The 26,947-nt window shown below is 37.3% G+C and overlaps 1 protein-coding gene across 1 annotated transcript; it reads right to left on the reverse strand.

Annotated features, from left to right (window-relative positions):
- Window positions 1-4,631: 4,631 nt before the first annotated feature.
- Window positions 4,632-25,628, reverse strand: LOC136568910 (uncharacterized). Its single transcript, XM_066569134.1, has 7 exons — window positions 25,610-25,628; window positions 22,460-22,627; window positions 20,836-20,958; window positions 18,758-18,799; window positions 16,312-16,400; window positions 14,424-14,516; window positions 4,632-7,170 (listed from the first exon to the last, which is right to left on the reverse strand). The coding sequence occupies exons 2-7, from the start codon at window positions 22,566-22,568 to the stop codon at window positions 6,982-6,984; spliced, it is 645 nt and encodes a 214-aa protein (XP_066425231.1). The 5' UTR covers window positions 22,569-22,627; window positions 25,610-25,628; the 3' UTR covers window positions 4,632-6,981.
- Between the last annotated feature and the right edge of the window lie 1,319 nt (window positions 25,629-26,947).

Consider the following 26,947-nt stretch of genomic DNA (forward strand, 5'->3'; position numbering starts at 1 on the left):
GGAATCTCACAAGGTTTAGCAAAGAATACTGTTTTGGCTGGTGTAGAGTAAACCTCCACAGTGGCTGCTATGGGGCTGTGTTTTGATTTGTGCTGAATACAGAGTTGATAATATAGAGATAATTTTGTTACTGCTGAGCAGGGCTTGCACAGAGCCAAGGCCTTTTCTGCTTTTGGTACAGCCACACTGGGGAGGAGAGTGGGGGGTGCTCAGGAGGTCAGGAGGAGATGCAGCCAGAATAGGTGACACAAACTGACCAAAGGGATAATCCAGACCCTGTGACAATCCATCCTCAGTGTATAAAGTGAGAGGAAGAAGGAGAAATCGGGTGGGGGGTGCTTTTGGAACAATGGTGTTTTTCTTCCCAAGTCACTGTTATGTGTGATGGAGCTCTCCTAGAGCTGGCTGAACACCTGCTGAACACCTGCCTGTCCATGGGAAGCACTGAATTAATCCCATGTTTTACTTGTGTTTGGCTTCTGCTCTCCCTTTTAAACTGTTCTTATCTCATCCCCTGAGCTCTTCAGCTTTTACCCTTCTGATTCTCTCCCCAGCCCTGCTGATGAGAGTGAGTGAGACACTGTTGGGGTTTGGCTGCTGTTAGGGATCAAATTATGATACAAAACCTAGTGGAAGGTGCTGCATCTGGATTGGGACAACCCCTGGTACAAGCGCAGGCTGGGATGAGCAGATCAGAGCTGCCCTGCTGAAAATGATTTGGGTGTGTTGGGTGATGAGAGGCTGGACGTGACCCAGCCATGGGCACTCCCAGCCCAGAGAGCCACACGTGTCCTGGGCTGCATCCAGAGCAGGGTGGGCAGCAGGGCCAGGGAGGGGATTCTGCCCCTCTGCTCTGCTCTGCTGAGACCCCACCTGCAGGGCTGCATCAGCTCTGGGCTCCCAGCACTGGAAGGACATGGAACTGTTGGAGTGAGTCCAGAGGAGGCCACCAAGATGATCAGAAGGCTGGAGAACCTCTCCTATGAGGAAGCTGAGACAATTGAAGAAGAAAGGCCAAGAAAGGATGCACCTTCAGGGAGACCTAATTGCAACCTTCTAGTACCTGAAGGGAGCCTACAAGAAACATGGAGAGATTTTTTTTTTTTTTTGTAAGAACATATAGTGACAGGACAAAGGGCAATAGTTTCAAATTGAAAACCAGTAGGTTTCAATTAGATATCAGGAAAAAATTATTTTGTGTTTTTTCTCTCAAATGTCAATCCTTTTTCTAGACTTCATTGCCCCATTATTTGTGTACTTCTTATATTTAGTCTCTGTAAAACACATCCCTTTGTCAATAAAGTGGCAGGAAAGTTGGATTAACCAACAATTTTGTTTCTTCTATCAATTCCTGCTAATTGCTTCTATTACCCGCCTTGACACCAGGCTTGATGCAAACAACTTCACCAGAACACTGAAAATCTTCTGGCTTTCTCTTTTTAAATATTTTTATGAGAAAGCAGTGAAAATGTCAAGTTTGATGTTATAGAGCCCAAAAAGGTCATCTTAATGTTTAAGAAAAGGTCATGCCTATATTTAGCCCCAACTTCAATATATATAAAAGAAAAATATATTAATTGCCAGAAATGAATTTTTCTGATAGTAATTTTTGCAGCTTGTGAAATTTAGGTAACACAGCTTTGTCTATCTGATCTCTATGTTACAATACCTAATGTATATTCTGATTTCTTTAACAAAATCATAGTTTATTCATTATTTTCACTGTTGCAGTGGAGAATAGAGTAGATCCTTACACAATAGGCTTGAGTTCACTCTAGTGAAATGCTCTTACTGAGATCATTCAAATATTGGGAAGATAATTATTGCAAGAACTATGTCAGAAACAATCAGGTGAAATGACACTAACTTTTAAATATTACTGTTAATCATATTGCAATTACTTTTTATCTTCCAAATGACCTCTTACTCTCCTTATACAATTTTCTGCTTTGAAATGGCCTGCGTGTTTTGAGTTTTCTGGAGATCAAGAAGCAATCTTTCACTTCTGATGACATTTCTTCTGACTCTGAATGTGTTTTCTTTGGCCTCAAGCCTGTATGTAATCCTGAAAACATTGTGCCTTGAGGTTAAATCAACAGGATTTATTTTTTCTTTTATATTGTTCATCTGTGTGTTCATGTACGTTCTATTGCATCCTTTCACTCTTTGGATTAAGTGCTCTGTGAGTTCCAAGACACAGAAGCTTCCTTTGAATTATAGGATCACAAGATACTTTATGTTGGAAAGAGCTGCTGGAGGTCATTTTGTCAAACCACCTGTTCAAAGAAGCTTTGGTGAGGTTGCACAGAGCCATCTTCTACTGAATCTAGAAAAATTTAGAAGATGAATACTTTGTATTCTGCTCCAATTCCTCCAATCATCTGTGTTTTTCTTTTTCTTTACAGGCAGTGAAAATTCATAACTTGTTACTTCTGCCTATTGTTCTTCTGATGTGCGCCTCTAAGGAAAGTTTGGTTCCATCTTCTCTGCAATCCCCCTGCAGGTAGGTGAAGAGCTTCCTTCTAATCTCCAGTGTAAACAAAAACTGCTGTCCGAGCTCTTCCTCCTCAGGTGCTCCGTCCTCCTTACTTTCTCTTGCCTCTGCTCAGCCTTGCTCCAGTAGGTGGTGGAAAGCCCAAAATTGAACACAGTACTACTGTGTTATGGATGGATTGATGTGCTGCACTTGTAACAGAGATGTAGCAATGTGTTTTTTGGTCTTAACCAGTGATTTACCAAAGTCTCATAGTAAATGTGAGAGTTGTTAAATCAGAAGTGGTGGCAAGGAGCTCTTAAGTGTTTACTGCATAAAGGACAGGGTCAGGCAGAACTATCAGAGACCTTGCTGTTGACTCAGAGGTTCAGAAAGGACCCTGTTGCTTTCTAAACTTCTTTCATGAGGGGAGCTCACATGCTGCTGCATCCAGACTTAGTCCCAGACTTAGTCCATGTCTGAATGATGACATGGGCACAATCAATCCCTTATATCTTAGGCAGGATTTCAAAGTTTAGGATCCTATTGATCCCTTACCAAGGATCTGTTACAACAAGGAATCTCTCAGCCTTGAGGAGTAACCTTGAGAGGTGTCCCTGCTCAAGGGGAGGTCCTGGCTGCAGCCTGCTGTCCCATGGAGAGATCAATGGGCCCTGGGCTGTCCTTTGTTTGTGGGCGAGGATGGCTGACTTGCACCAGCTCTACTTGGGCTTGGCATGTGCTCAACTATCCCTTGCCTTGTTGAACAAGAATTATGGACCTTGGCTGTTGAGCAAGAGTTATGGCCCTGAACTATTGTATCTGTCAGTCAGATGCACCACAAGCATCACTGGTGGCCATTGCTCGAGTAGAAATGGGGGAAGTGGGGACACACCATCACATGCAGACATAGTCTTGAAAATGCCAAATAGAGGGAAAAGTTCTTTCCTTGACCTCTTATTCTGCACCTTTCAGTCATTCCAGACTAGGCTAGATCCAGGACATCTAGGCTCTATGTAATCTGGAAATTAATATTGAGGTTTGAAAAAAGAAATATATTTTTTGTTTTCAGCTAAATGAGAACTTTTTATAGTTGATGATGTGATGAAATGTGGATAACAGTTTACAAGAGACCACAAGATGGTGCTAGAGATGGACGACTTCAAGGAGCTGTACAGTAGCAGCCACTGTGTCTTGTTTCTGGGCACCAGTCAGGCCAGAGGCAATGAAGGGAGGGCCTGGTAGAGGATCTTCTTTTCTGCAGTCTCTTTGTATAAACAAGGAATATGGAGAGTCACACTTACAGCACACAAACAGATTTCTTTGGTTAGAGAAATTATGGACAAGCAGAATCACAACCAAAGTGATGCTAAAATAATATCTGTTTATATGCATCTTCAAAATTCATACCATGTACATGTAAAAGTAGCAACACTCAAGGGAGAGTATTTTTCTGTTTGAATCAGCTGGGAATTAGAAGACACACATGTATTGTATTTACTGGGATGGCACCCTGACCACATCATCCTGTCTAAGTAAAAAGAACCCTTGACATCGGACTGTGAGTGCACGGTGAGCATTTAACACCAGGGAAGAGGCATAAATGAGTCCTTCTACCGAGATGTTGTGTTACTGAAGATCCTTAGCTGAAACTGCATAATTTGGATTGCTTACAAGTTTTAGCAGTTTTGTAATTGCACCTATGTGAGATTGTAAAAATTTGTTTAGACTGTAGAGACATTCAGTGTCTACTGAATGTTGAACAAGGATTATGGCCCTTGGCTGCTGAGCAGGAGTTATGGCCCTGAATCACAAACATCACTGGTGGCCATTGTTCGAGCAGAAATGGGGGAAGTGGGGACACACCATCACGTGCAGACATAGCCTTGAAAAAATGCTAAATAGAGGCAAGAAAAATGACAACTTCTAATTCCAATTTCTAGCTCTTTTGGTTCCCTATAATGAAGGAAGCGTATGTAACACAGAGAAATATCACTTGCTTTACAGTTATTGTAGTTCTTCTCACAGGTTTTATTGTAGGAAGTCACAAATATGGTCAAAATACTACAAGTAATATATGAAGAATACTTGCATTACATTGGTCTAAGCAAACAAAATGCAGTACTTTATTTAAGGCACAGCTTTGGAAGGGCAGAAATACAAGAGTGACATATATATTATTTTAATAATTATCACATCTGTTAAATGAAAGTTAAAGAATATAATTGTTGTTTTAAACAGCAAAATACTAATTATATTTCATATTTGAATGTTAGACACATTGGATTTTATTGTAAAGTGTTTGAAACTATATTTTTCTGAAAGGCTAAAAATGAAAGCCATTCTGAAATTTCCACCTCACATATTAAAAACTTTTCTGCCACTTGCAAGACACTTAGATTAGTGGGAACTGGAAAATGTCAATTTGAAGGGATTTTATGATCAAAAATAAGACTTCAGCAAAGATCAGGATAGAGAATTTTTAAACTTGCTTTACTCTGTACATTAAAAATTATGAAGTTGTCTGATTTTACTGTGTTTTATGAGAAAAGAAGTCAAATGATATTACTATCTTAGATATCAAATCCAAAATTTTACAAAATTATGACTGCTGTATTCCATAAGGGTTTATTTTCCCTTGAATTGTTAAAAATATGGCACATGGTAAATGTACAAAATTCTGCATATAACCAGAATTTAAAATTTAACTATAAAACAGATTAAAATTTAACTGAGGTAAATGTTACTTTTGTGGTGATATCAGCAATGCTGATTTCATTAATATGCTTTGTACAAGCTTTATGGTGACTTGTTGTCTTTTCATCAACTTCCCATCTAGCACAATCTATAATTTAGTGAGGTGACTACACTACACTACCAATAATAAATGTATGACTATGAAGTGTTAGTGTATCAGATAGTGAAATTAATGTACTTACTACGACTGAATCTATTTCTTGTGCAACATCTTAAGCAGTTTAAGTTAACTTGATTCTAGTGTAATAAATGCTGATTTATTATATTAATATCTAGAGTTTTGGGTTTTTCTTCATGCTAACTCTTGGCAGTTTATTGAACTCTTGGCAGGTCTAGAGCTTGTAAGTATTATTTAGAAAATATTTAAAAGCTCTCTTCAATGAGCATTATAACTAACATAAAGATTTTCGCTATTTGAAGAATACAACAAGCAAGCTGTGAAATCTTTTAAGGTCTCACAGACCTTTGGAGTTTAGTTTACAACAGAAAATTGCATTATTGCAATGTGCATTGGTGTGATTGACTGACTGGTGTTAGGATTCTTATTTCAGCTGTGCATTGTTTATTATACTTACACAGGATTACTCCTGCAAGTGTGTTATATTGTAGGCTGCTTTGCTGCAATTAAGCAGCAGTCTCTTGGTGTAGGTGCACTATTTAGACACATACAGTCTCAAATTACTTGCATCACAGAAAATTGCCACTAAATCAGAGTGGAAGGTAATGTACAGCAATGAAGAGCCAGATCTTTAACCCTTAGTGATCCTGATAATTTTCAGGTTGTTTTCTCATGTATTTCAAATAGGTTATGGTTTGCGGGGCATGGTCTATGGACATTTAAGTGTCAACATCTTCCACTTGACATTGACAGACCCTGTAGCCCAAAGTTAAGTACTCTTATGGGTCCTCCAGTGTAGCCCACATAAACACTTTATTTTGTTCAGTAATTTTGAACATTACTGTTTTTCTGATGCTGTTCTGCACTCTGCTTTGCAATTTAACATGCAATTGTATTTCCCTCTATGACTCAGAAGTGGAAGCCAATATGTCAGAGCAATTTTCTGCTGTGTTTGCAGGCATCTGTTATGGCCCATCAGTTCAATGTGCCTCCATCCCTCTGCCTGCACATTGTGCATCTGATGCTCTGTGTACATTTTCTTAGAGAGCTGCCGTGCTGGAGAGATGCTGAAATTGCATAGTGTGCTACATGGGCTGGCTTGGAGCTACAGGTGCAGAGACATCTTCTAGCTTCCAGCATCTTCCCTTATTCTCAGATAGAGTCAAGACACCTTTTCTTACTCTTTCTCCAAGTCAGTCAGTCAGGATATGCACATATGCATTTAACAACTTCTGAAAGTTTTCTTGTCACACTCAGGTGAGCTTATAAGACACAGTTTATAAAAAGTAAAATGTTTATCGCATGGAAAACTAATGGCATATTTTATGATCATATTAATATATGTTCCTTATTGTTGCCATCTTTGAAATATCCCCTGTATATTTTCCCACACCAGAATATTTTGTTTCCTTAAAAACACAGTTGGAAGGTAGGACACAGAGATTGATCAGTTAGTATGCTTTTCAAACTTAGCCTTCCTCTTTTGCTATTGAATATCCAGAAATAAAGGATTTTGGTGGCTTAGAAATTATGAAAATGTAAAAATTTAGCCCAAACAGAAATTAGCTGGTGTCAAACTTCCTCATCTTCTTAGGAGATGTATGGGCACTTAGGCCACTGAAAGGTAGACAAGTTACTTTTCCTGTAAATACGACACCCTGAAGTAAAAATTTTTGTCCTCATTGGGCTCTTTGTTTTCCAGCTTGCGAATATCAAGTGAGTCATCATTCACACACAGATAGTAACTTCTGTCTTCATAGCATTGGAACTGCACTGAATCTCCTTGGTAATGCATGATGAAAAAGTTATTATCTTCACTCAGCTATGAAAATACACAAAGTAAAAAACACATTGTATTTCTAATGCGATTCCATAATGTCAAATGTGACAAAAATTCATATATGCTGTTGGTTTGTTATATTTTATGCTTGTTATACTTTTCTCCAGTGACTCATATTTACCAATTTTTAAATAAACCTTAGGCAACAATTAATAATTTTGGGATAGATTCTGTGATAACTATGAATAAAAGTAATACCCATGTCCCTCAAAAGACTGAGTAATACCAGACTAATAGATGCATTCCTTTGCTTCACAAAAACACCAGCACAGTTTCCTCAGTGTATTTATGATAACTTAAGTTTTTCATTTGGTTATTTTCTCACCTTAGGCCTACCCTATCAATTGCCACTAGCAGTAAAATGTCCATCCACAGTTTTGCTTGCCTCTTTTGAAATAAAATTAGAATGTTACAGTAGAAACTACTCTTAAACAACTTAAGCTCTATTACCTGTGGCTTTTCTGTATATCTCCAGGTTCCAATGCACTTTTTAAAAAGATCCATCTCTGGAGCAGTAGCTATTGTCTAAGGAGCTACTCTGTGTGTGTGGGTGGGTGAGTGGGTGGGTGGGTGTATATATTTGTGCTGACTGGGCATCTCAGAGTGGGGATGGAAAAAGAATTACAAAAAACCATCGTGCTAGAGAGAGGAAGAGTATGTACTGAAATCTGCAGAAACTGCTAAGCTTGGGGCTCCAAAGGGCTGCTGAACCTGCCCATGGTCTCCAGCACTCCTCCAGCGCCTACCACAGGTCGTGTAATCCACATCACATCCAAGCAGCTGCTGTAGCTGGACAGAGGTTACTGGGCAGTGTGTGTGAGCACAGCTGCTGGAACCAGCAGCCCTGGTGTGACTGTGCACAGCTCCTGGAACCTGCAGGGCTGGGGGTATGAGCCCCTGCTCCTGCCTCTGTGCACTGAGAGAAGGAGTAACTGTCAATACTGTGTGAGTAGTTACCTGATGCTAATAGTGGGACATTAATTAATAGAAGGTTGAGATTTTTGTTTCCCCCAAGGCAGCTTCCTGCCAGAGGGCAGAGAATTTAGAGTATCTTTTGGGAAAGACTGAACATATAAAAATCAAATTATTTTAACTTTCCTTTTGAATGACCTTGTTCAACACTCTTGCTCTGCCTATGTTCTATAAGTCTGCCCATGTTCTTCCCAGTTCTATAACTCTGACTAGTCTGGTGTATTATCATTCCTTAAGGGGAGCTCTAAAAGGAAACAGAATCCTTGAGGAAAAGCAGGAGTGCATGTAAAGGTACTAGCTTGCTGGAGATTACAGTGTTGGCAATAACCACCTTTTGGCAGAAGGAGAAATGCGTCCTTTTAGCCCGTATGACAACAGGAGATGGAAAGAAATTGTCCTGCAGTTATTGCAGAATACCTCAAGGAAACTTGGGGAATACACCTGTTATCAGCAAAGCTATAATGGGAAGCAGCTAGAATATTCTGTCCTGATCAATTAAATGTAACAACAGTGTCTGCAGCTTCAAAAAAAAAATTAAAGTTTTAAAAAATACTGCTAAGGAAGTTGAAAAAGATTTGTCTTTCGGGAAACAAATACCTACTAGGGACTCAGAATGGTAAAAAGTAAACATAAAAGGAATAAGAATGTTTGGTGAAAGAAAACCAGTAGAAGCAAGGAGAGAGATTCATATGTATAATGCAGAAATTCACGCTAGAGCAAGGGAGATTCCAAAGGGGTTTTGTAAAGCAAAATCTACATGCTCGCAAAGGCAAATTGAGATTCAGAAATTTAAAAATACCTACTGTACCTGCATGAAATGATGGAAAATTAGATGGAAAACTGTAAGAGGAAAATGATTTGGAGAATGACACTATTTGGCTGGGAGAAGGAAGAACTCAAAATAGAAGTATAATGAAACACCATTAGGGCTTGGATGTGCAGTAGGTCTTTGGAAAGAGCAAAATGTTTTGCAAGAATTCATGGAAGAGGTGATTTTCTATTATAACCTGTAAAGGAAGATGATGAGAAAACCTGGAGAATGTGGTGGACTACTGCCAGATAATGTTCCTCCTGAGGACAGTTTCTACAGTAGGACTCAAGACAATTTGCAAGTTCCAAGAAAAAAGCTACTGATTTTTAGTTACAATCTGATATTTTGCTTTCCATTGCATTAAATGAAGAACCAATTTACAGCCTAGGTTTCACATTTAATGACAAAAAATTCACCTTTATTCATGTCCCACAGGAGGTTCACAATGCACTTGAAATAGAACACATATGCTCATGTCAGAAAAATGCCACAAATATTGTCTTACAGGCTAAAGAAAAACGGGTCAGAGAGTAGTATACAAGTTTTAAAATGAATAGACTCAAAATTATATAAAGTCAGATCAATTATGGCACAATGAGCATTACTCCAAGCTAGGTTCAAATCCTGCACTGTAACCTAGGAAGAAACTAGAAGATAAAAAGGAACGGATTTGAAGGCCAGCTGAAACAGAACATCTTGTGGTGTTATAATGTGTTACACAAAGGAGTGTAGGGCACACTGCAATCTACATTTTGCCTCAGATCAAAGAGAATCAAAGGAATCAAAGAGCATGTGATCAAAGAGACATGAGTCGTGCAATGATGATAAGCAAACTAGTAAAACTGAGCTGCCACCTCAATTGTATCACAGAAGTTATGGACTTTGAAAGGCATTACAAATTAGTTATGTGGTTTGTGGCTAAAACAGGATTGATGACACACCACTGAAAATTTTGGCTGTTGTGCAGTGCATGCACAACACCATGAGCTTCTCTTTCTTTCCACTCAGACTCAGTGCGTAAGCTGGGATGGACAAGAGGCTGAGATGGAACACAGCTGGGAGGACAGCTGTGTTAGAGTGGCCAGAGGGATACTCTATGTCATGTGATGTCATAGCCAGTCATAAAAGATGTAAAGGATAGGAAATGTGGGGTTGGGAGGATGGGTGTCTGCTTCTGAGAAGACTACTACTCAGACACTGTCTGAGCATTGGTCAGGGGAGGAGATGAGTAAGTGCTTTTGCATCATTTGTGGCTTTTTCTGACCTTCGTATGTTTTACTTTTGAGTTTTTTTCTTAATTCAAAAATTTCCTTACTTTTGCTCTTGCTGTTCTCTAATAAACTGATAGTGTGGTGTTGGCTCTTGCAAATGTTAAATGTACGTTATAAGGTTAGAAGAAGTTCTGTTAAGATCTGGTGTCTTTTCATATAAGTTTTGTAATATTGAAAGTTAATATCTGACCACTGGAAAGTTGAAGCAAGAAGGACTGCACAGACTCCAAAAGGTGGGACAAAGGAAGAGCTGGGTCGGAAGAGTGACATATGGATGAGTGTGGGGAGGGCTGGCTCACCAGGGGGTTGGCTTGTCAATAGCATATGTAAGGATTACTGCAGGTGTGGGCAGTGTGTGTCTGGCTGCAGCTAAGCACCCAGCACTGCCCCTTTTTCCTTATTCAGTCCCTTGTTGTGGTTCAATAAACCTTTCTAAATGTTAAGAAGTGAGGTGTCATTTCTCACATACTCTGTCCCCTGGCAGGAGAGTAGGTCTGGTGCAGGGGCTTGGATGCTGGCTGGAGCAACACACCTCAGTCTATTTTTTTACCACAGCTGGTCCTTCCTGAAAAATAGTAGGGCTGTGCTTCCAGCCCTGGGTCAGTCAGCTTCAGGTGTATTGGACATCCCTCCACTGAAAGTAAACTTTGGCCTGTACACTGCTGCCAAAGTGATCAATAAAAATGCTTTGGCAATATCAGCTGTGGCATTCACTCTGCCACCTTTGATTCCATTCATACTGAAGGTGCAGGATCTCTGATACAGCAGCCCTGAATGAAAGGAATGTTCAGCCCAGAACAGTCCACTTTCAACACCCATCAGACTTCTACACTGGCCATATGTGACCACTGAAGAGTGAGTGAGGCTTGCAGATCACTCCTTGGCTTTTCAATAGATGAATCAACTTTTGGAGCAAAAAACCCCAAAAATCTCAGGCTGCATGCTGGGTGCCAAAAAGGACCATCAGCTTGCTGCCAAGCACAGTAAACATGGCATTGTCAGTACTTACAAGGTAAAAACTTCAGGATCAAGGTATCTTAGTGGGCCTCACCAGATTTTACATGTTTGGAGTTTATTTTGGCCTACTGGAGTAAAGAATAAGTGTCTTAATAAAGTCTTTCATGAATGCACAGCCTCTGGTATAATCTCCTTCCTTCTTGTCTTCATCAAACTACTCAGTAAAACAGAGAGGACTGTGGAATAAAAACTTTTACAGCTCTTAATAGAACTTTCACAGCTGCAGTACTTCAGGTCCCAGTCCACCCAGGCTGGGATATTCCAGTCAAAATTTTGGCAAATGCTGTCCAGATACAATGATCTAATAGCCTTGCATTGTCCAGCAAGGAACAATAACTTGAAGAAAAACAGCCTGATCCAGCAATTGAAATTGCTGAATTCTATCCTTTAGTATTCTTTTACGCATATGTGTTAATTAATGAAGATTTGAAACAGAGGGAAAATTGAGTGCTACTAGTACTTCAGAAAAGATGAGAGGGTGATGAATACATCATCAAAAGTCTGAGTGTAGCAATGGGTCAAGAATACATTAAATATTATGGTTGAACCAGAACAGAAATTACATTAAAATGAGATACTACAGATGTAGTAGTGTATATGTACTGAAGATGTGTGCTTCTTTGATAACCATTGTATGCTCACTAATTTCTGCACTTCCAGAAGAGTAAAAAAAGAGAAATAGTAAAAAATTCACACATAATTAATGCAAATGATAAAATGGGAGCTGTCTTACCTACTGGGAGAATTATGAGCGATGGGTGGGGGAACAGTGAAAACCTTTTAAGTGTAGAATCTAAAGCGAAATACTGTTCTGTAGCCCTGAGATCATTCTGTTGTGTAGTTAACTGCATTTTTTTCTATGATATTATTAATTATGATAAGCATGGTCTATTATAGAGTTAGAATAATCACAGTTATAAGCAAATGCTCCTGAGTGAACTGTTGGGGTTGGCTTGTGCACTACTGCTCTGGCTGGGATGCTGCCACTGTGTGAACTGTGTGAGGCCATAGTTGTGCCTACAGTGCAGTTTTCCACTCCTGCCACAACAGCATTGCAATAAATATTGGTATTGCCTTTCTGACTTAATCCCCAATTAGAATCAGATGTTATTGTAAACTATTACTTGCTGTAATTTTAAATAATTATTTTATTGTTATTACAATCTAATTAACATATTAAAATTTAATGTAATAAAAGATGTTTCAATTAATATTGATTGTGAACCATGTCTCAATGTTTCAATTGCCTTGGTTACAGAGATGAATGTTTACAACACATACAACTTGTTTACAGCTATACAACTCTTCCTGGTATAACGATAGGGTCCACAGATTCTCACATTTCTGCTAATTCTACTGGCAGTCTTCAAACAGAAAAAAAGAAAATGCCTGTCTTTAAGATTAGCTATGCAAAGCTAGTAGATTAAATATCACATTGCAGCTCTGAGTAGCTTTGTCATTATCCATGAGAAGTATTTCTCCATCTCATTGCACTACTCCCACACTTTCTCATCCTAAGGACAATGCAGGCATTATTCATCACACCAGGAATTATTTACTGATCGGTACATTCATTTTAGAAGGTTTATGAAGAATCTCATGATTCAGAGTTGCCTATGACTTTGCCTCTTTACCCAACTGGATGTGGTTCAAGTGCAGACTTCTGATTTCTCCTCATACAAATGAGTGACTGTTTTTCTTCTATTTCAGGGTATCAGTAAGAAACCATGATGAGCAGATCATCATGGTTTGTCTTACTACGTAATGAATGGGTTCCCAGAAAGAATTTTTGATTTTAACACTTTTTAAAAACCCAAAGTGATATATAGATCTCTACAGTAATTGTTACAGCTCTTTCCAGATGTCTCCCAAAACTTGCTGGCCTAAGGACACTAAACCTCTGTGAACAGCTCCAGTTTAAAAACTGTATGAAATAAAAAAGTGTATTAAATATAATTAGCAAAAGTCAATATGACTGTGATCATTTATAACATACAAGGCGGGGACTAAAAGTTGCATTAAAAATTTCCTAAGCTTTGCTGCTTTCTCCTGTGGGGAGCCAAAGAATATTACTGGCAGAAGAGAACCTTCAGTTCAAGCAGAACTTGAACTGAAGGACCCACTTAGATTTTCCAGGCTCAGAATGTAGCAGATTTGTTCATTAATTATCAGTAGTGTAGCTCATACCTGTTGAAAACCATCTCAGATAGATGTCAATTTACCGGAATTGGAAATTCAATGCTTTCTGATTTAGGAGAAAGGTCAGCATTTTAGAAATTTTAGGCTGGGAATTTCAGGTTTTCAGGGTTTCACAGTCCCTCTTATGAAGTTCTGAAACTACTTGGGTCCAGAGAGTTCTAATTTTGCCTAGTGAAATTGGAAAGATTGGCTTTTCAGTTGAATAATAAAGCCACAGGGCTACAATCCTAATTAAAAATATTATTAGTTATATTTCCTTAGTTTTGCATTTTCTCTAGGTTATAACATCTACTATCCTAAAGTTTAGGTATCCCAAAGAGCAACTGATTTCCTTCATGTGCCTACTATGTTTTATCATTTCTATACAGAGAAGAGTCAACAAAACCAAGCTTTTGTCAAAAAACATGTGAAGAAACCACTCAGTTATCTGTATTTCTGTCCACAACACATTACTCCCAATTTATAATCATCTGATGACACGAAATCCATCAGATGAATTTCTGATTCATCTGAAAAAACCCTGAAAATGACAGGGTTTTATTACTTCCCAGAAGTTTATGACTGATGTATTCATTAGTTCTTTAAACATCATAACTTTTGTAATCTGATCCTTCTAGATCCCTTCTGCTAATGTACTCACCCAGATTTTCTGTATCTTGCCGAAGAATTTGTACCAGATAAAATCTACTTTGTGTCTCCCTTCATTTTGTATAAGCATAATAATACAGGAAACATATCCACCTTTCATGTTTCAATAGAAAGTCAGATATTTTGCCTGGAGATTGAAGGATGTAGTCATAATTGTATTTTCCCTTTTCTGAGAAAAAAAAAATCAACTCAAAGAAAAGTAAGCAATTTGTCACTTAATGAGTAACAGGATGAGTTTAGATGCCCTTTTTACACACCTGTATTTGCATACACAGTCTCACACATAGGTTTTTATTTGTTTGATCATGATTGTATACCTGTTTAAAGTCAGGATCTTCATGGTTGCAAGTTTTCATATCACATCTCTTCACTGAAGGACAATCTGGCTCTGAACAGGATGCTTTTAAGACCTGTGTTTACAACAAACAGATTTATTAATTTTGTAATTTAATTTGGTAATTTTTTCATCATATTTTGCTTTTCAAACCCATCAAATGTGGCGTTAGTTCTAAAAAAACCTATCTTTTTTTTTAAAGTTCATTAATTATTAAATTCAAATAATCCCAGATTAATAAATTGATAAATTATTAAAAAATTTCATTAATATATTCCTCTTTCACAATTTGCACTGCAAAATGAATTGGGTTGAAAGCAAATACTCAAGACAGTCCTTCAAACTATGTAATGCCCAGGTCCTATCTAGAAATGCAGTCCTTATTGAACCATATTGTACCAGGATACCAAAACTTTTTCCAGATAAGAAGCCTTGTCCTGTTCCATACCAGAATTCCTGTTAAGACTAAGGAAATTATTTATATTGTGCTGGAAAAAGAAAGGTTTGTGATCTTTCCAAGGTTTTACACATTTGGTACATGCTAAATATATCTTCATCTTCAGATAAGAACTGCTTTCTATTGTGTCAAGAAAAAGAAAAGAATGATAAACAATTCTTATTTCACTTGGTGCACCTGTTGTTGTGCACAGGTGGAATGTGTTATGGAGATTTGTTTACCAAAGGGTGATTTCTTAATTGGCCACTGGTGATGGCCCTTGGATTCGATTGACCAATCTGGTCCAAGCTATGTCGGACTGTTTGGAGGGCAATGAGTTTCTTAGAAGTATGGTATGACACGGCACGGCACGGTACGGTACGGTATGGTATGGTATAATAAAGCAATTGATCAGCCTTCTGAAATCATGGCGTCAATGTTAATTATCACGCCACTGGGGACCCATGCTACGATAAATCCATTAAGGCTCAACACTCAGTTCTTCTCTTGATTTGGTGGAACACCCTTCAAAAAATTGATTTATGAGAAGGCAACCTCTGAACCAGAAAAATCCTTTAAAAATAGTCGTTGTTTCAGGGACAGAAAGGAAAATCCCTTTCTGTGAGTAATAGGGTAAAATATGATTTATGTGTCTTACAATATATATTTCCCTAGAAAAATTCAGGAAATAGATTTTATGAAGAGTCATTTGTGAGTTAAAAACAAATGAAAAAATCCAAGACTTTTTGAGAAAGCATTTGGTGATTTCCACCATCATGCATGGCTGACATTAGACAGAGGGTTATTCTTTATCTCAACATCTCTGTATAAACAGAGCTTCCTGGACCTTTGCTCTGCTGTAGACGGTAAATTGCAACATAGCATTCTTCCTCAGACAGATTTAGCACTGATTATAGTCCCTCTCTGGGGAAGACTAGCCTTGCCTTCCCTTCCTATCAGAAGCAAACCTTCACAAGATTGGAGAAAATGGGAATGTTTAGACACCAGATGGCAAATGTTTGAAACTGGATGTTCAGCTGTGTTTCTCTTCATCACATTCCTTGTTCTGTGATGTGTATTCATTGGAAGAAAATAATTTCCATCTTAAACTCATCTCTTTCCAAGGCAAGATTTCTGCTTTTTACTCTCCTCTTATTTTCCTGCATGTTTTCCGGCTAAGAAGCTCCCTCTTCCTCCACAGAGACTGGACCCCAACATCCCCGACTGTCTTCTAGTGGCAGTAATCAACTACCCAACCCAAAAATTTTTGCAATAATCTTCTCTGAGTATTTCACAAAAAAGAATAAGGGGACATACTCAGAAGTTATGAAATGTGGAAAGTGGTAAGAAAAATGAATTTGAAAAGTCCTGTGGGGGAAATTGTCTTACAGTAAGAGAGAGCACCCACATGTTATAAAGAAAATAAACAACTTACCTTCAGGGAGAGATGTTTCTTACCCTTGCACAACAAGACAAATTCATTAAGCTTTGATCTCTGTGTGAGGCTCACCAAATTTTTAGAATCTGTTTTACACAGAAGATAATATTGTAATAATATGAGTATCACTTTATAAAATAAAGAAGAGCTGAATATGCTCTACAAAGAGAAAACATACGTAAGACATGGGAATAAAAATAAATACAATCACTCTTGATACCATTCTCTTGTCTAAAGTATTTAACGCCTGTGACTTTGTGAGACTTTAAATTTCCCATATATATAGTTAATTTCTCTACTTTTATGGTCAATGTATGAAATATCAGTTGTACATTACTACATGTCATATGAACTACAAAGGCAAATGTAGTGGTAGATAACTCATATGTGTAGTAAACACGTTTACTGTATACACCTGGCTATGTATATGTCAATATGCAAAATGTAGCATTTTTTCCCCTCTACTTTTTGCATGTTTCTAGATAATAATCCTTTTACTATTATAATTGTGGGTACATTGGATAAATTCCATTTTTGAGCTAATACTGTTTTTTACCTTCAGGAAGTAAGACGACAATGCTAAAGTGACAATGTTCATTGTTACCTTCTGGTACTTCAAGATGTCAGCAAAAAGTAAATAAATTAAGGTACCCTTTACCAACTCATACAGCACACAAGAACATTACCTAGCAAAACCCAATATATATGTATTACATACATTGTAATTACATATTACAATGATTGTTCAATGATGCTATACTTATCTGACTGACTCGCAAACTTACTTCAAAAAACACCACTTATGCTTTTAGAAGTATGACAAGTGTTCCATTTAAGGCAGAAAATATAAAAGAAAGTGGCAGTTGATCTATATGTTTAACTGCAGCTGAATACAAATTTAAAAATGTTAGATTATTATGCATTACCACTTACAGTTAAGGAGTTTGGAGGTTTTTTATGTGTTACCAAAGGCATGTTTTAGCTTTTTAAGGATATGCAGAATTAGCCAAATGTATTCATCTCACTTGACTAATTTTAGCTTCTCTTGGACCTGATTTAATTGCCTTAACTTTCCTTAACTGTAATACTTTTGTATTATTCTTCTGAAGGAATTTTTCTGAGACTGCTTTAGCATGAAAATAGCATTAAAAATCCTTGTTAAAAATTGAGAAAAACTCAAACTGACTATGCCTTATTTGGTTTAAATGAGTATTTAGATAAATATAGTAGGCTACTATAGCAGGTCTACAATTCTGTTATTTTGTATTACTTTTTGTGATATCACCTTAGATTGCCTCAGGGGCAATTGTCCAGTTTTAGTTGTAGCATTTAAGAGACACATCAACAGGCAAGAGAGGTTTCTTATCAAAGTCAAGAGTGTTCTCTCTTGAAGGCAAGAGTGAAAACAAAGGAGGTATGCAGGAGTCCATCCAGCTCACCAGGGACATCCATCAACATGACTTATATCCTAACTATCCTTATCTTTCTCCATCTAGAGTTTATTGTGACTTGCTTATACATTGTTTAGTCTGAGTAAGTCCAAAGGAGCCCAACTTTATCACCTCTAAAAGATGTCACAAGTGGTCTATCAAGCAGCCAGAGAATGGCAAGGAAAGCAAGGAACCTTTTTGTGATTGTATATCAATGATACTTCCACTCTGATGGATTTTGAATTAATTACCTTGTCTCTCTGGTCACTAAAACCTTACCAGAGTCTAAGGGGCAATTTAAAAATCCATGCAAAGAAAATGCCTTGAAATTAAATAAATAAAAAAAGTCTTGCTTAGGGATATCCCTAAAATGTAAAGCTTTGGGATTTGGGAGGTTATCAGTATTTTTATACTGTTCCTTAGAAATCTTCATTTGTCCCTTCTTCAAGGTACATCTGGTACTGGACCAGATTTGTTTTTATTGTTACAGGAGCCCTTGATGATTGGAATTAGAGTGCATTTTTCTTCCACTGTAATACCTGAACTAATATACCTTTGATTTTCTCAATAATTTCGTAAGTGTACAATATGAAAGTTCCCAAAGCCTCCTCCTTCTTCATATTAATTTCTCTTTGGTTTTCCTCTCCTGCTAAAACAGGTCTTCACTTTGACTCATATGCCAGCAATGGAACACCCACATTTTTCTACAAAAACAATTTTGTATACAATATATTCCCTTACATACATTTGTTTTCAGTCCAAGTCACTACTCCTAATTTACAAATTTTGTAGCTTTGAAGATTTCTTCTTATGGAACACAGGAAGGCTCTTTTATTTTTAGACCTGTCCAGTAACCTGAGCTAAGTGAAAAATCTGATACAATATGTAATTTCTAATGGCAAGTCTATGTGTAAAACACTACTACCTTCTTTTCCTATGCTCTAATATATCTTCAAAACCACACCCTAACAAAGAGATGATACCTTTTTTTCCCCCAAGATGTTTTTCCTTACCTGCTGCTTCATTCCTTGTGAACACGCTTAACCACGCAATATCTAAAATAGAAGGTATTTAACAAATACGTGGAATCAGAGATCTAAGCATTCCTCAGATTTAAAAATAATAGAAACAGTTTCAAGAATTGTTTTGAAACACAATCTGAGAAAAAATGTGTAATTGCAACAGACATCAGATTTCTTTTCTTGAGAGTCTCCGAATTCACTCAAACTTGTAAGGCCGTACAGTTCGACTTGTGAACAGGTACACTGAAGCCTGAACACTGAGCTTAAAAAGTGTATTGACTGCTTAATTTTATTTTGCAACAGAGAATGCACCTAAGAAACAAGGGATTGGTAACCAGCTGTAAAGCCTTCTGTGCTATTAAAGAGGAGCCTGAAGTCCTCTGGCATGAAAGTGAGTATCTTAATATTAAATGTATGGGACTGGAAGGCAACAAGTAACAATAGCAGATTGTTTCTGGCTTTTCTAACATCAGCCTGAATCACACAGCCAGTCAGCTGAGGAAAACATCATCCACTTCTGGTAAAAATGTCATAAACATCCTTGATACAACTTTTTCCTAATATTATGTTGTTGCAATTGTGTCATGAATATATGTCTTTGGTGCTTATGTGTGCAATTATATTACACAACATTTCCTTTTTTGTTGTTGTTGGGGTTTTTGGGCCTTTTTTGTTTGGTTTGATTTTGGTTTCATTTTTGTGTTCTAGGAATATCAGTATCTTCTACATCAGGCTTGTCAGACCATGTATCTGTTCACAAACTGCTTCCATTGTATACCTATACTGGTTTTGGTTCAGTTCATAAATTAACAATAATAATTGTCTGAGTGACTCCAAAATTTGATGGAGTTATCAAGGAAAAGATACTGAAAAATATATAAAACACACTTAAGTACCCTATCAGTGTAGCTGTCATTATTCTCAATTTAATAGAATGAAAGTTTTAGTAATTCAATTAAAGATTAATTAATCAATTAATCCAACTAAAAGATTTCAACTTTTTCCTCTATTTTGGTTAAAAATATGTTTTATTGAGTTTTTTTTCCTACTTTCACATCTCTGGAAATGATACCATTCTAGAATAATTGCATCATTCTAGAATAATTGCATTTGATATTATTTAATTTTTCTCTACCGAAATCATATCCTCTAACAAGTCTTTGGATGATGATAGTTATGTTAACATCTCTGGTGTCAAATACTTAAGCCCTTTTTGAGACAAAAGAGTTCAATTAAAAACAAAAGATTTCAATTAAAAACAAAATAACCCCACAAATTCCAAAATGTGCCCTATTCTCCATTTTGCATTTGTTTTTGAGCATTACCTTTCCTTTGTCTCTCTTTTGAGCTAAATGTCTAGACTTCTCACTTAATCAAATGAGTGTAAACAAAATCATCTTATCATTTAAATATATAATAAACCTACTGCAAATCAGGATAAAAGTATTCTTGTATCATTATCAATATTCATACAGATCCAATATATTGTTATGTCTACAGAGAACAGGATCACAGAATCATTTAGGTTGGAAAAGACCCTTATGATCATTGAATACAACCATAATCTGACACTGCCAAGTACACTATGTTCCTAATCACCACATCCAAACACCTAAATCCCTACAGAGTGGAGACACAAACACTTTCCTGAGCAGCCTGTTCCAAAGCTTGGCAGCACTTGCAACAGAGACATTTTTCCTAATATTTAATCTAAATTTCCCCTGGACAACCCGAGGCTGTTTCCCTTCATCCAGCCTCTTGTTGCCTGGGAGAAGGTAACAAGACCCCCACCTGGATACACCTTCCGGTTTGGCAGCTGTAGAGATAAGGTCCCTCCTGAGCCTGTTTTCCTCCAGGCTAAACACCCCCAGCTCCCTCCACTGCTCCTCACAGGACTTGTGCTCCAAACCCTTCCCGAGCTCCACTGCTCTTCTCTGGACATGCTCCAGCACCTCAATGTCTTTGTTGGAGAGAGGGGCCCAGGGACACATGACACATAATAGTACATTTGAAAATTTCCTGAGTACTACACATGCAATTGGTGAGTTTCGGTATGTAAGGAGTATTACCTTCATGGGATTGTGAATCCTTGGTAGATATTTCATGATGACCATCTTCATCTATATCAAAATGCACTGTTTTTGAATCTTCAGTTAGTATATAGCATTTCAATGTTTGTCGCAGGCTAAACCCTAATAAAAAATGAGTTATAATTCATTTTACTATCAACAAAGAAATTACATCATTCCATTAGAAAAACATCAAGGGCATTTTTAAACAATCTTTACTTGATAATCTATGTATATTTGAACTATGAGCAGTATAGCCAACATACTAGTAATTATCTAGTGGGCTTAAGCAGCTGTTTTGAGGACTTGGTAGTGGTGTGAAGAAGGACAATAAATATTTCTTTGCTTAGAAGGTTATGTCAGTGACCTGACCAGGAAACTTGCCTGTTTCCCAGTTTTGCCTTTTGAATATTGGATGTGGGTATAAATAGGACTTTTATGTAAGAGTGCTAGCTAAAAAGCAGCATTTAGTTTGGGGATCAGATATCTTGTCCTGAAAAAAAAACCAAAACACAAACCAACAAACCAGGTCTTTCTAACTAAAAGCTTCCAGGAGGGAAATTGCTCCCTTTCATTCCTAAATGCGACTGTGTTGTTCTGGATGTCAGAAGGATGTATGTCTGGACACCTGGATATGAGACATCTCCAGAATAACACTATAAGTCACAATTTTGATTATGTTCAGCTGAACATTGTTTTACTGGAAGAGATTTGATACTTTCAAATGCAGTTAAGACATTTCTGAAATGACAAAGACCTCCAGGGTATGCTGTGAGATAAAAAATCCTGCCTTTGCCAGAATAATTAGCCAAACAAAACAACACGATACACAGAATGCATCAGCAGTAGCATAATGTTTTAGGAATGCTTGACTTCACAAAAAACTTTTTTACTTATTTTATAATAAGATACCTCCTCTGAAACATCTGTATCTAGGCAAATATTTTGAAAAAATTGCATTTTTTTCAAGAAGCTTTCTTTCCACCCTGTTTAGGCTGAGCAGAAACTCCTCTGCTCAGTAAGAGGGGGAGAAGGATGATGTACATCCTGACAGCTTGAATCACACACTCCAGAAGTGGCAGGTTCTGTGTTGGACCTTTGATTATATGTATAGCTGATTTGTGGTTGGACAAAGATTTTCTCTTCAAAGGCAGCTGGCAATCAGGCTTCCAAAAAAAAAAGATGTGGTGTTCTAAAAAGCAACAGAGCAACTACAATAATCAATACAGCAAACTTTTTAAAAATTTTATCTTGAAGTAGCTATAGTGTAAGAATTCTACTTATAACTAGAATTACAGTGCCCAAAGAACTAGTACTAGCCCAAACTAGAATGGTTGGCAGGTCTGCTAATCATTCATCCTTCTCCAGGGAGGTACATTTGTACATTATGAATTACTGGTATGAACATGGTGGGGTGAAAAATGTAATGTCAGTATTTTAAGGAGTATTTCTGTTCTGGTTATTTTAAAGGTAGCTTTGGGGTGTCTATTTTTCACCAAATATTTTTCTTTTTGACAGAATTATAGAAAAGCTGTTTCGCATGCTTAATTTTGTTGGGTTTTGCCTTGGATTGGAATATTCTTTTCAAGATTCCAAACATATTTGTCACTAAGGGAAGAGTTACCTGGCTTTTCAGGAGCTGTTGTCGTACTTCCAAGACATTTCTTCTTCACAGACAGCCTTCTACGGAGAGGCATTTGATACGGCTTTCTACGGCCTGAGCGGAGCAGCATTGTCGAGGCGTTGAAGAAATACTGATGACGATGATCTCACTTGACTTCCTTTTTGAGTCCTAAAGCAGGAGTTAGAATTTGTCACAAGACTTTGTGTTTCCATTGAGAAACAAGTTTTCAAATATAATTTTGATAAATGACAGTTAATAGAAGTAGATGGACTCTAAAAATGTTTGACTGCTTGCATGATCCAAGCCTTTGTCTTGCAAAAAAACTGCATTTCCAGCGATGGTAAATCAGTTAACTACCTAAACTTTCACTAAGGTGCATGCCAACATGGATAACACAGTCGTGTTGAACGAATATGTTTTGAAAGACTTCCCCTTGGATAATATATAAGCAGTGTTTGTGGCTTCAGTTTTTGTTTGTCAATCATAGGAAGCTACCTACGTTTTGCTAACTGAATTGAAAAATCACATCCATTCTGTGGATACAGCATAAGATAATTGTCAAAGTATTAATAAGTGATTGAAAATTATGCTAACTACAAAACAGCATGATCTGACTTTCAGAGGTATACATAGGTATATTGCAGTCTTAAACTAAGGTTCGGGAAATCTTGCCTCAGAAATGAGGACTTGAATTTGGAAACTTGAGGAATATGTTATAATTATTAAGGAATATCAGATTAGATACCTGAAGGAGAGCTTGATATCTAAGAATGTGAACTGCTTTGATGGTGAAACCACCCAGGCAGCTACTAAGGTAATCCCAAAGTTGTAATTCAAATCACTGCATTTCAGGATAGCTAAGGACCTTACTTTGGTTTAAAGAAAGGAAAGCTGAAATTCTGAAGTCTACGTGCTCTCCTGAAGTCACTTGTTTATGGCAAGTGTTTATGGCAAGTGCAGACCAAAGAAAACAACAAGCTTCAATTCTGTCAGGTATCCTGGAGAATGAAACAACTGAAAATGGGTATGATTTTAGCCCCATGCAGCCTTGCACAGAATAATTAAATATCTGTCAGACAAGAAAGATTATGGCTCTGACACAAGTGTAATGGTTTGTAAATTCACCCAAGGAAGAGTAGGGCAGTTCTGTTTCCTGGTTTGGCTCACTTTCCTGATGCAAAGCTTCGTATTAAATTTTTTACATGAAATGAAAAACTTCTGCCCCGGCAGTTCTCTTGTTACCAGACTAAAAGGGATAACTACGGCTCTTATTCAGTCTCTTCAACTCTAGTTATAACAACATTCAATTAGATCACTGAAAAGTGAAACATTTGTTATATGGGATTGCTCTTCCTTGTGAATAGGGCTCAGATAATTTATGATAACTGGCAGTCAGAGGTAGAACGAAAAGGCTGGGTCTCCCACATCCTGCTGAAACTGCTTTATCACTGAGCATTCTTAACAAAAGAAAACATTCTTTGTGGTTTTTTTCGCTAGGAAACTGGTCTCTGGAAACTTCCACCTGAATCGGGCTCTATGGTGTGTGTGGACAGTAGTGCCACCTTGTGGATCTTGAGAGACGTAAATCTCTAGGAGTTCATTAACAGAGCCTCAAGACTTTGCTGGGTCTGCGAGGCTCAAAACCACACAATCACTTACTCAAGTTTCCTACTAAACACAAGTGTAATTCTAGTTTGGCTGCTCTTGATCATAAGTTCTGAAGATCCCAATTCCTGGTTTTGATCTATCTTCAGTCTTGTACCTGCATAACTTACACTCACAACGGTAAGACAAAAGGAGAATGACCACAATTCAGGACTGAAGAATTCCAGAAGAGGGCAGGCCAGTTCAAAGACATTTTCAGAAACGTGTTTAGAAGTGGATAAATTCTGAAGTAACTTTCTATGATGAACTATGGACAGGTAACCTTGATGTTATGAAGGACTGTACTAAATTTTAATTAGTTTGTCTTGTTTAAACAAGTAGAAAATAGAAAAGTCTGTGGTAGAACTTCACCTCTGTTGGCTCTCCAGAAGCCAATTAGTTGTTCTCCAGAACAATTAAAACTCCCTAAAATAAATAAAACAAGCGTTCACACCTTGAATTGCCATATATTCCTTAAGACTGAGTGACGTATAAATGCTCCAATTTCAAGAAACTTTTCCTGTCATTACATGTTCTTATATACATGTCACCTATGCCCACATTTTTCACTCTTTGTCATAGTCTTTTATGCTGTGTATATCTTCCTATGTTGATTTCTTTATCCTAATGTCTTTCATACCTATTTCTTCAGTAATTTCTCTCTTCTGTACGGTATACATTGAAGTGGACTAAGAAAACTTGGATATTGTTCTTGGCTGCAGATGCGTCAACCACTGTTTTCATAACTTGGATCTGATTAGTTTCATTTTGCATCCAAACTAAGTATAAAGGAATTAAAGGTCTCTAAACTGCTGAAACTAGCAGCAGTCTAATTACTCTTGATAAACTAATGAGTATGTTTGTGGCCAAAGACAACAAGATCATACTAAAAGCAGAAGAAATTTGTTTTTTACCACTACATGGATTATATTAATTCACTGATATGAAGACAGCAAAGAAAACCTGTTATATAGCCTCTCTTGCTCCCGTTGTGATCTTGTTTGCTCTCTGTCTTTCATTTAACCCCAAGATACATGTGATCATAAAATTAAATTAAATCAAATTCAGTGCATAAAAACATTTAAACTTTGGAATTCATCCACATGGTGGTATGTTCCAAATATTATCTCATACCATGCTGACAAATTCCTAACATGATAAGTCCAAGATCCTTACAGGGTCAGAACTGTTTTAGTTGAGTATATTGGGTCACAGCTGTCAGGCCTGCTAGCAGAGGTAGTAACTCCTCCACGTTTATTCCAATTTAAAAGTGGATTAAAAAGAATTTTTGGCATCCTCTAGCTAATAAAAAGTGAGGTTTACAAAATCTATTATCTAAACTAGACACAGGAATACACAAAAATGAACATAAACTAGATGAAGAAAGAGATTTCTTAAGAAAACTTTAGGATCAACTGAAATAATCACTCTTTCATAAAATTTCAACAGTCTGATAACATAATCTTAAATTATTTAATCCTGCTGTAATCTGCCATTCTTGCTTACCTTACTTCGTCTCTGCTGGGATACTTCTACTGAACAGAATGCTAGAAGCAGCTCTGTTACAGCCAATTTATTGTCTGAACAGAGGGCAGGAAGCCAAACCTCTGAATAAAACAAAAGTCTGACGTGGATCTAATCTTCTAGATCTCTCACACTCTCATTTATATCAACATTCCAATTGTTCTAACTATTCCTGGAATTAAAAAAGGGTTGGAAATTGTAGGAGCAAACTTTTAAATGCCTATTTCTGTGTGATGCCACAGAAGCTTTTCTGCCTAGAACTGCATGCAAATTTTTAGCCACTAGTTTTGTGTATTCTATTCCTATATTTTATGTCACTAATATTGTTCTTGTTATCTGTCATTCTTCCAGGGCTGAGTCATGTGCAGATACTAGGGTTATAGTAATACAGACACATTAAAAGTAGGAGTGTAGCCTCTGTTTCAGGGAGCTCAAAACAAACATTTTCCCAGCTATCAAATGGGCTTTGCCTGTATGGCATCAATTCCCATACTTGGACTGCTAAAAGTGGATGTGATTCCTGCCTTTGCCCATGAGGCCCCCGTAATACGTAGGTTTTCGTTAACGTTCAGTTGGCCTTATCTACCTGTTTGCATTTCAAACCCTTCACTCCTATTGGTGAGTCCTTCCTATTCATATTATCTAACCCTTTTTTAATTAGCAAGCCTTGCATTTTTACAGGAATAAGTAACATTTTTATTTACTCACAGAAATGAGAAAAAATCCCCTAAAACCAATTACATTTATTTTTTTGGCCAAAGCATTCTTAAAATCAAGAAGCTACTGCTTTTATCTAGAGTTTGTTTACTATATAAAGAAGGTTACATAATTTATCTGTGTTTGGTTTAGGATAAGTCTTTTTCATTTTCCAAGCCCTCACCAAACACTGGTAATGTATTGGGTCAACAGAAAAACTTTATTGAAACACATACTTAGTGACAAAGCAATGTGATACTTTGAAATCAGGTCTTTGTCTATTACCCAAACAGTCTGCAAAATGTGGGGAAGTTTCTAAATGGCATGGTGTAAGATTGTTCTTTCAGTACACAATAGTCCTAATTTTGTAGGGATAGAGTTAATTTTCATGCTGGTATATGGCATAATGTTGTGATTTAGATTTAGGATGAGAATAATGTTGATAGCAGACTGATGGGTGAAGTGTTAAGCATTAAGACAAGGACTCTTTCTGTTTCTCACATCACACTACCAGTGAGGAGGCTGCGAGACACGAGTAGCTGGGAGGAGACAGAGGTGATATAGCTGACCGTGACTGACTGGAAGGATATTCCATACTATATGGTGTAAAGCTCAGTAATATCA

Source organism: Molothrus aeneus, chromosome Z (assembly GCF_037042795.1).
Source record: "Molothrus aeneus isolate 106 chromosome Z, BPBGC_Maene_1.0, whole genome shotgun sequence".
Lineage (NCBI taxonomy): Eukaryota > Metazoa > Chordata > Aves > Passeriformes > Icteridae > Molothrus > Molothrus aeneus.